Source organism: Petaurus breviceps, unplaced genomic scaffold, assembly GCF_028583685.1.
Source record: "Petaurus breviceps papuanus isolate PSGF00001 unplaced genomic scaffold, PetGlider_PUasm1.0 90740, whole genome shotgun sequence".
Classification (NCBI taxonomy): domain Eukaryota; kingdom Metazoa; phylum Chordata; class Mammalia; order Diprotodontia; family Petauridae; genus Petaurus; species Petaurus breviceps.
Window position 1 is genome coordinate 1079180 of NW_027187330.1, and position 12299 is coordinate 1091478.

The 12299-nt window shown below is 40.8% G+C and overlaps 1 protein-coding gene across 2 annotated transcripts in view; it reads right to left on the reverse strand.

Moving 5' to 3' along the window:
• Positions 1 to 12299, reverse strand: part of TLL2 (tolloid like 2) — a 171630-nt gene that overhangs the window by 21626 nt on the left and 137705 nt on the right. For both annotated transcript variants that reach the window (XM_069067104.1, XM_069067103.1), the window contains exons 13-14: positions 11507 to 11702; positions 1594 to 1719 (exon numbers count right to left, since the gene is read on the reverse strand). In XM_069067104.1, the coding sequence (XP_068923205.1) occupies positions 1594 to 1719; positions 11507 to 11702 (322 nt within the window). The remainder of the gene's footprint in view (positions 1 to 1593; positions 1720 to 11506; positions 11703 to 12299) is intronic.

Consider the following 12299-nt stretch of genomic DNA (forward strand, 5'->3'; position numbering starts at 1 on the left):
TTCTTCTTCTTCTTCTTCTTCTTCTTCTTCTTCTTCTTCTTCTTCTTCTTCTTCTTCTTCTTCTTCTTCTTCTTCTTCTTCTTCTTCTTCTTCTTCTTCTTCTTCTTCTTCTTCTTCCTCTTCCTCTTCTTCCTCTTCTTCTTGGAAGGCAGGGCAATTGGGGTTTAGTGACTTGCCCAAGGTCACACAGTCAGTAAGTGCTAAGTGTCTGAAGCCAGATTTGAACTCAGGTCCTCCTGACTCCAGGGCTGGTGCTCTAGTCACCTAGCTGCCCCAAGAGAAGAAACTCTTGACATGGAAGCTTTATGCCTAAAACATAAAAATGAATCTTCAACATAGTCTTTTAAAATTTAAAGTTGGATTTGGTCTTCCCTTGGTCTCCTCTTCTCCAAGGCTAAATACTACCAATTCTCATAACTACACTTCATACTCCATTATTCTCAGATCCCTAATCATTCAATTACTATTACAACTCTAAAAAAAAGTCCCATTCTCAAATATATAGAGAACAGAGTCAAATTTATAAAAAATAAGAACCATTCCCCAGTTGATAAATGGTCAATGAATATGAACGAGCAGTTTTCAGATGAAAAAATTAAAGCTATCTATAATCAAATGAAAAAATCCTTTAAATCACTATTAGAGAAATGAAATTAAAACACCTCTGAGGTTTCATCTCAAATATATCAGATTGGTTAAAATGAGAGAAAAGGAAAATGACAAATATTGGAGGGGATGTGAAAAAGTAGGGATAATAATACACCACTGGTAGAGCTGTGAACTGGTCCAACCATTCTGAAGAACAATTTAGAACTATGCCCAAAGGGCTATAAAACTATGCATATCCTTTGATCCAGCAATACCAATACTAGGTCTCTATCCCAAGGAAATCAAATAAAAAGGAAAAGGACCTATATATACAAAAATATTTATAGCACTTCTTTTTGCGGTGGCAAAGAATAGGAAATTGAAGGGATGCTTATCAATTGGGGAATGACTGAACAAGTTTCAGGATATAATTGTAATTGAATGCTATTGTGCTATAAGAAATAATGACAGGGATGGTTTCAGAAAAAGCTGGGAAGTCCTATATAAACTGATGCATGATGAAGTGAACAGAGCTAGGAGATTGTTGTACATAGTAAGTAACAGCAACATTGTGACAATAATTGACTATTAAAGACTTAACTACTCTGATCAATATAATGATCCAAGACAGTTCCTAAGGACTCATGATGAAAAATGTTATCCACCTCTATAGAGAGATCTGATGAATTCTGAGTGCAAATTTAAGTATAGTTTTTCACTTTATTTTTCTTTTTTTCCCCTTTGCAACATGGCTAATATGAAAATGTTTTATATGATTTTTTTCACATGTACAATTGATATCATATTGCTTACCTTCCCAATGGGTGTAGGAAGGGCTAGGGGAGGGAGAGCATTTGGAATTCAAAAGTGTTTTTAATTTTCAAAATATTTTTTAAATAAAACCTCCCATCAAAGAATGAACAGTTCTACTAAACACCCCCTCCATCTCCATACCTCTGCTCCTCATCACTCATCCTTTACCCCCAACACCTTCCAACCACTGACCTTCACAAGTCTTCTTATCAGCTGTCAGTTCATAGCCAGGATCACAAGCACATTTGTAGCTGCCCAGTGTGTTCACACAGCGCTGTTCACACCCATTCCTGTCTGGCCAGGAACATTCATCAACTTCTGTTAGGGGAAGAAGGTAATTTGTCATTATGCATCCACCAACTTCATTGACCTTGCTCCCTATATTTGCCCATATCCAGTGCAGCACAGAAGCTAAATGTAATGAAGTACCAAAGGGGCATCACCAAGATTAATTTCACTAATAAGAAAAGTTCAAAGGAAACCCTGAGAACTATGTACCAGTCTCACTTTTGGGACTGAATCCATAGAACTCATCCATTAATATAGATACAGACAGATATAGATATCTTGGACAGACAGTACAAATGGAGGAGTTGGGTCTAACAGAAGGAAAAAATCATGCTGCATTTTCTTTGGGAAATTGGGCAGTTCTTTTAATGATCCCAAACTTCTCCCTTTACCATCAATGTTCTTCTGTCTCTGATAACTTACTACCTAAATCACCTTCAACCATTCATTCAATAGGACAGCACCTATCATATAGTCAGTGTTTAATAAATGTTTGTTGACTTAACTTTCCTGGGCCATAATAGGCAGTTAGCTGGCACAGTGGATAGAGCTGGTCCTGGAGTCAGAAAGAACTGAGTTCAGATCTGGTCCCAAATAATTACTAGCTGTATGAGCTTGGACAAGTCACTTAACCTATGCCTGCCTCAGTTCCCTCAACTGTAAAATGAAAATAATAATATCTACCTTTCAAGTTTGTTGGGAGGGTCAAATGAGATAATATTTGTAAAGTGCTTAGTATAATTCCTGGCACATAGAAAGTACTATATAAATGCTAACTATTATTGTTATTATTATTATTAGGTTTCTGAGGCCCCTTTAGTTTGAAATGTACAACCCTATTATACTATAATCTATGCTGATATCTTACAGATATGAGTCATAGTCTCCAAAAGTTGAAATTAAGTAGCTTCAATACATTATATATGAGGAATGGGTTAGGGAAGTGATAGAAAGAATGACATCAGAGAGCTCTACAACTAGAAAAACAAGTGTGTCGGTCACATAAAAATAAGTGATGGACAGTCTTTGTGTCCCATTGGGATCCAAAAACAAACCAACAAACCAAGAGAAGTAGAGGAAGGCCTCTGGATCACTGAGTGGTTCATTTTGACAGATTGATGGGGAACACATGGAGACAGACAGCTCGGGCACATGGGTTACAAGCCTTATCATCGGAAAGGGTACCTATACTGATCAGATCACAGATCCATCAAAGCAATTAATTGGTCATTGAAGGAAACACAACCTGTGTATGTGTGTGTGTTTGTGTGGGAGTTGTCAAACATTTATCAGCACACCACTATCCAGTCCCCATCATCCCTCTATATTTCATCTAATCTTTCAATAAATAATTTCCATAAAAGTCATACTCCAATGCCTTTTCATAATACAGCAAAGACATCAGGTGTTCAAAGTCTAGACCAGTGGACTGTGAACCCTGATAGGTACAACCAAGCTGAGAAGGCATCAACTATTTGCCTCCCTGACAGACTGCACCTGCTGCCCCAGGATCAGACAAGCTAAGTGCAGGTGGGCTCATCATTGGGAGGCTGGCCACTTTGTGGCCAATTTATTGGCCATGGCAACTAAAGAAAAAAATTAAATGGCTCTCATTCCAGTGAGACTTTCTTCTGCAGGAGCAGAGGGGTAGAAAAGGTGCTAAATAATCACAGCTTTTAGACCATTTGTAAGCATAAATTAAACTATCCACACTCTAAATGTGAGGTTCTTATTTAACTACCTATAGCTGCCATTCTTATTCAGCTTAGACACCCAGGCTGGCAACCTCAGTGTCATCCTCACCTCTTTACTATCTCACCCCACATATTTAATACCATGGCAAATCTGGTCATTCTGTTTTCATCTCTCTGTCTCTGTCTCTCCTCTCTTTTTCTTTCTCTCTGCTCCCCCTTTCTCCCCCCATCTACACACACACACACACACACACACACACACACACACACGTTTTTCTCCCTCACAAAGCCACCACCCAATTCAAGCCCCCATCACCTCCCACCCAGACTACTGCAAAAGTCTTCTAACTGGCCCCCTTGCCTCAAGTCTCTATCTCTCTACTCCATCCTCCACTGAAGTTGCCAAAGCTATATTTTTCAAATGTATAAATACAATCATGTCACCCTCCCCCCACCCCTTCAATAAGCTTCAATGGTTCTCTATTATAGCACAGTGTCTGGCACATAGTAAGCACTTAGGAAATTATTATTGTAACCAATTGACTACTACTAAGTTGAAATACTTATTGGTAATATTGAAACTGAATGATATTCCTAATAGCATTCTTGCTTTTAATGAAGCTAGAGGATATGAGGAAGCTTTATCTAAGTGGAACGATGGCTCCTGGGTTCTCCTCAGAAAAGTAAATTAAGGAGTTGGAAGAGTTGGTTTCATTGTGTACCCAACGGCAACAAGAGGCATTTCATGGAGGGCACTCAGTCATCTTGTCTTGCTGGGTTCATGGTGAGTCTAAGCCAAAACACCACCAGGAAGATAATTACAGCTTATGTGCCAACATCTGTTGCAGAGAATGAGGCAAAATAAATAAGCACATTTTAGAACAACACAAAGAAATTCTATGAAGAATCAACAGAGAGAAAGTCTTTGAAGAATTCTACATGGTCATCCCAACTAAGTCAAAATATACCTCAACATTCGGCATCCTCAGTGCAACAGCAGGTAGAAGGAAGGAATGATTAAAAACATGCTGCAAAATATGGTTCAGTAGTTTATACAATGACTACTATGATGTAAAGAAAAACCACTTTGAAAGACCTCAGGACTCTGGCCAACGCATTGGCCAGTCATGGCTCCAGAAGAATGATGACAAAGCCTGTCCCCTGTGTCTTGGCAGAGAAGTAATGAACGAAAGACACAGAATAAGATATATGTTTTCAGGTTTGGCCAACACATTGCTTTGCTTGATTATGTTAATTGTTAAAGGGGATAGGTTTTTATTGGAGGTGGGTAGAAATTAGTGGGTAGTAAGAGGAATAAAAGAATGAAAAGAGCATGGAAAATTTTTCAGTACTTGGAAGAAATCAAAAAGTTCAGAAGGGGATACAAACAAATGGAAATTTTGTTACTACCCTGCTAAATTTAATATGCAAATATTTAAAAAAACTAACAGGACCGTAGGTTCATACATGATACTATTGTTGTTCTTTGTGTGTTGAAATGTTTGACTGTTAAATTCATAATTAAAATTTTATAAAGAGAAAATAAGGTCTAAGATTAAGAAATGAAAAAGGAAAGGAACTCACATGCTATTCAGAAACCACATGTTTATATATCTTGAATGCTTTGTTCAAAAAGCAAGCACTGAATACAAGCACAAAAGAAAAAAATGAAATTAATTGTTTTAAAAGGAAGTGAGTGGCTCCAAGTCACTATTGATCAGCAACCATTCTTACATTCAGTCATTTACCAATTCTCACCTCCTTTTTCACTCCCAATACCACCATCCTCATTCAGGTCCTCATTGACCCTTACCTGGTTAGAGCACAGTAGTCTTCTAACTAGAATTCCTGGTTCCAATTGCTCCTATTTTATTTACTTCTACATACTATTTCCATATACCTTTTCCAAATGGACAGGTCTGACTATGTCACTTCTCAAAAATCCTGAGTTTTTCCTGATTGCCTACCAAATAAAGCCAAAATTATTTATACTAGTATTCAAAGCCCTGCAAAATTTAGCTCCCAACAAATTCTCTAGTTACATATCACACTTCTGTCCCTCATGAATACTATCCTCCATCCAAACTGGACTTGTTGTTATTTGACAGTCTTACTGGGCATTATTTCTCTTCCATTCATTTACTCACACTGTTCTCTACACCTGGAATGTATTTCTTCTCAATCTGCCCATCCTTCGAGGTCTAACTCTGATGTTCCTTCCTTTATAAAGCCTCTCCCAATCTTCCTCCAATTATTAGTCATCACTTTACCCTCATTTCACTTTGTTTATGCCTCTCTTAGTATCTTTTTTATACAATATTTATATATAATATATAAAATATATAATATAATATATTTTTATATTCTAACTTACAACATGTATGAACAACACTCACTCACACATCTCATTGCTCTACCAGGAGGCCCCATGAAGTCAGAGTGGAGAAAAATGGAAAAAGTAAAGAAAAGTGCACAAGAGCATCAAAAGCTAACTTGACTTTGAAAATTAACCCATGACTTCCTGGCTCCCCTCTGCCCCCACCCCCACTCCAGCCTGAGCCAAGAGACCTGGAACCAGTTTGACAGAGAAAGTAGTTCGACCTTGGATGAGAGGAGAGCAAACAAGGGGTTTATACTTTTAAATCTGAGCTATCACATCTTTATAAACCTATATCAAGCTGGATGAATGACATGCAACTCTACTGATGGTATTCTGCCACTGCAGATGATCAGAGGCAACCTGGGAGGGTCCAAGCCCCTAAGTCTCCTCATTTGTACATGACAATAACACCTACAGTCCCATCTTGGGATCATAGACCATTGAGCTAGCCTCTAGAGCTAGACACCATCTAGACAAACTCCCTTATTTTGTGGAAACAAGGTAGTTCGTGACTTGTCTGAGGTTCACAGGCAGCAAACATCAGAGGTGGAATCTCACAGCACGATGACTTTATAAACTGTGAAGTGCTCTATTAAATGACCATGGTCATACCTTGGGCCCTGAAATTCCACGATGCAAAAGTTTAGTTGTTTGACAGCCATACCACTCTGAACACAACCTATCTAATCTGAGCTCGGAAGCTAAGTAGGGTCAGGCCTGGTTAGGCACTTGGATGGGAGACTGCCTGAGAATACTGAGTGATATGGGCTTTAAAAATTTGAGGCAGCTAGATGGATCAGTGAGTCAAGCTCTGGGCCTGAAGTCAGGAAGATCTGAGCTCACATCTGGCCTCAGATACTAGCTGTGTGCCTAGGCAAGTCACTTAAGCTCTGTTTGCTTTAATCCACATGGAAATGGCAAACCACTCCAGGATCTTTGCCAAGGAAACCCCGTGAAAAGTATTGTCCACAGGGTCACAAAGAGTTGGACGTGACTGAGTGACTGAAAAACAATAACAAAGTTTAATTGTGCTCCAAAGATGCCCATGGATGCAACCCTGCATCAGATGAGGCAGAGGATGGAGACACTGTTGGAAAAGCCAAGAGTCATCCTAGTAAGTATAGTGGTTAGCAAATATATTAAATGGAAATGGTTTGCATGATTGCATGTTAAAAAATAGTTTTAGCATGTAATTGGGGAAAATAAATACATTTTGAATGCATATATGTGTATACACATATATGCACATGCACACACATACCTGTGGCATATATAATGTGTATATACATACATGTGTACACCCATGTGTGTATGCGTGCATGCATGCATGCATGTATTATGAAACCACCTTGGGAGGCAGTGGGTCTGCCCCTCATTGAAGGCCTTTAAGCCATAAGAATCAGTCACAAGTTGGACTAGGTGATGCCTGGTCTCATCTATCTTAGAAATTCAGTGATTCTGAATGAATGGGGGAAGGAAGACAGGACTAGGGGCCTAGTTTTTAATGAAAGAAATCTCTCTCTCCTTTTTATTTCCATGGTGTCAGCAGCAAAAGAAGGAAAACAAGGCCCACCTGGAGTATAATAAAAGAGGAAGCTTCCTAGTTACTGTGCAATCCCACAACACCAGTGATAAGACAAGGAAGGAATTGTTGGGTGCAGGTGTAGGGATGGGCCAGCTCCTCAAACAAAGGCAAGGGAGAACCCTTATTGTGAAGTGTAATCTTAATTCACAGGATGCAAGTGATGGGGACAGAGCCTAGTGCTTTATCAGTTTCAAAGAGGAGCTATCAGTATGGAAATTTGGGACCATTCCCAAGTCCCCCAAATCCCAATGAACTACATGGGTTGTATAGGAAAGCTAGGGATGTTTGGGGCAAGTTTCCAATTTTTTGAAACAACATCTTGGAGGGAACTAGGCATTTTGCAAAACACCCCCGGTTGTCACATCAGTTGCAGGATGTGAAGCTGGATGGACCTGGCTCAGTACTAGGAGAGCAGTTGCTATTTTCTTATGTTAGCTGGCGGAGACTGCCAACCAGCAAATGCTACTATCATTTCCCAAATCGGTAAGAAATTGGAGGAGTTTTACTCGCTGGTAAGCACCCTGGCACCATCAGACAGTGCATTGAGACAACACCTGCCATCTGGCAACAGCAAACAGACTCAAATGCCAGTTGGCACCACACACTGGTGCTCTTAGCCAGTTGGCCAGAAACATCGAGTCTCCATCCAACTGGCATAAAAGCAAGAGTGGTTTTTGTTTTGTTTTGTTTCAGTTTGGTCCTCCTCCTTTGCAGGGCATTTGTAGTTACCCTCCCCATCCTTTTTACTTAAGGAAACCCGACACATGTTCTTGGCACCCACTGTCCAGAGAAGGGCCTGAGAACAGCCTGGAGATGGCCCTGTTTAAAAAGATGCTGACTGATAAGACCAATGAAACTGGCTTCCCCCAATCCATAAGCAACAGTGCTGCTAACTTCTGAAAAGTATAAGCAGACACCATGCTAGATGGACATGAAACTTTGAAGGCCAAACATGAGATAAGGAATTTAAAGTCATAATTGAACAAAACATTGGAAAAAGCTAATTTAATACATATTTAATGGGATATTTGGTTATACTTGTGCTGTGCTGTAATGAGGCATAAGAGGAAGGGAAGGCCCAAAGACCAACCTCCCCTCCTTCACTTACTGAATGCCAAGGGACAGCTTTGCTGGAAGCTCAGCAGCTCAGATAATGTCTCGGTTCTCCAGGGAGCCAGAACTCCCAGATGACATTATTAGGCCTGTGGTCAACGTTATCCTAGAAAACTGGTTTAGTAGGCCAGAGACCTGGGGATAAGGTTGTCTCCTAAGTCATAGTACAGTCCTCAGAAGAAATTAATGGAGAAGGGGTAATAGTGAGGGAATAGAGAGTACAGGGGATTTAGGGGGAATAGTTTGGAGCAAAAAAGGTCTAATGAACTCTTTATGAAGAACCCTAGATTTAGAACCAAATGAGACCTACAGACCTGACCAGGTTTCTCTGTTTCTGTGGTGGGATAACTCAGGCTCAAGTTTTCCAACATTCCCTGGCTGACTGGTCTATCCACCCACTGGTGAGACTGGGAATTAGGGAAGGGTAGACACTGGGGTCCCAACCCATGTTCAGTTTAAGAGAGTGTAGCATCCTCCCCTCTTCTGTTGGATTTGCCCCTTCTTCATTGATGGCCGAAGCTCAGAATGGGCTAGGCTGGGCTTTAACTTCCTCACAGGAAGCTGGTTGGTATGGGAAAAAGAAACCATCTGGAGGGCCCCGTTCTTGAGCAAGCCCACTTCCTTTCTCCTTTGTAGAGCTTCTCTTCCATGTATCTACTGTAGGCTAAGAGGAATGCTTTGCTTCAAGTATCCCCCCTTTCTGCCTGAAATTCTACCTACTAGATATTTATATGGACTAATAAACAAACACCTTATTTGTGGGGAGTCAGGAGCAGGGGACGGGGAGGATCAGTCATTGATATTTCACTGTGAATTACTCAGATGTCTTTCCTGATACTTAGCACTTAGCAGATGTAGTAGCCTTGATTGATAGAAGAAGGTGATTTTGGAGCAAAGGATGTTTCAGGGATAAACTACTATGGTGAGTAACTTTGGACAGACCATGGGATTGAAGGTGGGGTAGAGGGAGCCCCATGAAATAGGAGAAGAGAAAAGGAGAAAAATACTGGAGAAGAACACCAAAAACTAACTTGACTTTGAAAATTAACCATGGCTTCCTGGCTCCCCTCTGACCCCATCTCCACTCCAGAGACGAAAAGAACCTATCATTTCATTCGTATCAAGTGCCTACTTTTTTGTTCCAGCTGGTCCTGAGGCCATCTCTATTATCACAGATCAAGCTCATTAAAATTGGCTTGCTATAATCTCCACTCCTCAAAAATACATCTATACACATTGGAGGCATGGAGGGGGAGGAAAGGAAGTGAAGTCAGGGACTTGGCATTAGCTTGGTTTCACTTCCAGATCAGACTAGGGACTCCTAAGTGCTGGGAGATCCCAACCCTGTTCTCTCTGACCTGAGAGAGAAGATTGGATAGCCAGTCATTTTTGTGAAGGTAGACAGGGACTCCTTTCTTCTGTCATGTCCATTGGCTGGCATCCAAAATATACTGGAAATTATTTCTACTTAGCATCATAGATCAAGAACTTGAAGATCATCTGTCCCAACTCTCTCATATTAACAGATCAAGAAACAGGCCTAGAGAAGTTGAGTAATTTTCCAAGGTCATATTTTCCCAAGATGGCAAAGCTGATTTGAACCCAGGTCCTCTGACTTAAGATGCTACCCATTCCACTATATCATGCTGCCTCCTTATGAATTTCTACTTAGGAATTTTAAAATTAAGTTTCATAATCAATTATTTAAACTTGGATGGCTCTGGTCTCTTTCTCACCAAGTACTTTCCTTACTCATAATAAATTCTTAACTCCTCTCTCTCTCTCTCTACCCTTCTCTCTCTCTTTCTGCATCTATCTTTCTTTCAATCTATCTTTCTATCTGTCTTTCTCCCTGTTTATCTATCTATCCATCTATATTTCTGCCTCAGTCACTGAATCAAGCTTGGGAGAAGATGGAAGGATTGGAATTTAGGAGTAGGGGAGGCCAGAGACATTCATAGACTTCAAAAGTAAGCAGGATGGGACTGAAGGAAGTGAGGGGTTTACAAAACCCCCCACATACATTAGCTCATTTGAGTCTCACAACAATTCTCACAACGAACACACGTACACACACACAGACACATATACACACGTTCCAGTGTATGAGGCATTCCTGGAGCAGGCTAGAACATACTACATATTTAAGGGAGGTGGACCAAGGCCAAAGGCAGAGCTCCTTGGACATTTCAGTCTTGGAGTTACTTAGCCTTCCCAGAACCCCAGCCCATGGCATGTTCTCTCCCTGTCAGTGTGCTGTTCTACCTTCCTGGGGCCCTGAGAGTAGAGTTATAAATGCAGAACTGGAAGGTACCTCAATCCCAACCCCCTCATCTCACAGATGAGGAAACAGAATCCCTGAAAGATTTGTCACTTACCCAAGGTCATACAGGTGATAAGTTGACACCTGGTGGACAAGATTTGAACCCAAGTTCTAGATTTCTGAATTTTCTGCCATTTTGATAAGATCTTCGAGGCTTTCATAGCCTCCCCAAATAACCCTTACAGAGGCACAATCCCATAGCAGCAGAAATTGGACTGAGACAAATTTGGAGTGACCCAGAGTCTTAATCTCCCCACAGATCCATCTTCAAAATTTTACTGGAAGAACACCTACCATTGCCAAGATTCTCCCATTCCCTAGGGTACATTGGTGTCTCACAATTAATGCTACAGAGAGATGTCTCAATACTGGTTATGGTTTAGGAGAGGGGCATCTATCAAGGCTTAATCCCATTCCATGGTGACTTATTGTCTTAGGATGAGATGCAGAACCAGCCATGAACTTTGCTGAGGAGTATAATAATGTATCTTACGTGTCAAGATGAAGTCCTAATTGTTGATCTGCCAATAACTTCCAGGGCTTGTATAAGGGCCCTGGTAGGTATCACTCCTTCCCTTAAATACCAAAGAATATTGGAGTTGGAAGATGCCTCTTTCATTTAGCTGCCTTCAGCATAGAAGTTCTCTAAATTCTTTGGAACCCTTGAGGAAATCAGTCGATAAATCCTGTTGTTACTAAAAGTGGTAGGGAATAATTCATACCCTTAAAAAAATTGGCAGCAAACCCTGCTTTATTGATAGAGCCATCTGATACAAACTTCATCCACATCTTGTTGGAGCTGGACTTGATGTCATCTGGTTTCTCATAGCCACAGAAGTGACCAATCAATGCACTCTCCTCCGTGGCACCATCGCGAATTTCGAGGTAGTCATAGGCACAGTTATCATGTCGTTCAATCTGAAAGAAGAGACAAAAGAGACCAGCTGGCACCTTAATCTCCTTGGCCTGGGAATGGAGCTATAACAAGCACAGGGGGATCAGAATTGCATCCAGCATAACAAAGGCTCTAGGGGCATGTGGAAAGCTATACTCCAGGGGAAGCCAATCCCTGGCTGGGCTGGGCTCTCCTGCCCTCTTCCCATCCAGGCATCATCCCTGCTGTGGCTTCTCAGGATCTGGTGTGCCCATCTGAAAAACTGACTTGAGTGTCCTCTCTCCCAGACATATTTTGTGCAGTTTCAGGCACAATTGCTAGTTATGGCTTCTTGAGAATTAGAATTTAATTGGGGGTTGGAGAACACAACTTTCTCTGCTTTTGATTAAATCAAAGAAGGATTATGAAATCCTAGGTCCACAATGTAGCTAACCATTCTGCCATATCCAGAGGCTACAGTTTCCCCAACCTGGAAACATTAGGCTGAACAAAGTGATAAACGGGGAAAGAAAGATCTCCAACTTTCATCAGCTCAAGAGCCTCTCATATCTGTCATATCTAATCTAACCCTCCAATAACATTCAAAAACAAGAGATTTCTGACAATTACAATACAAAGCA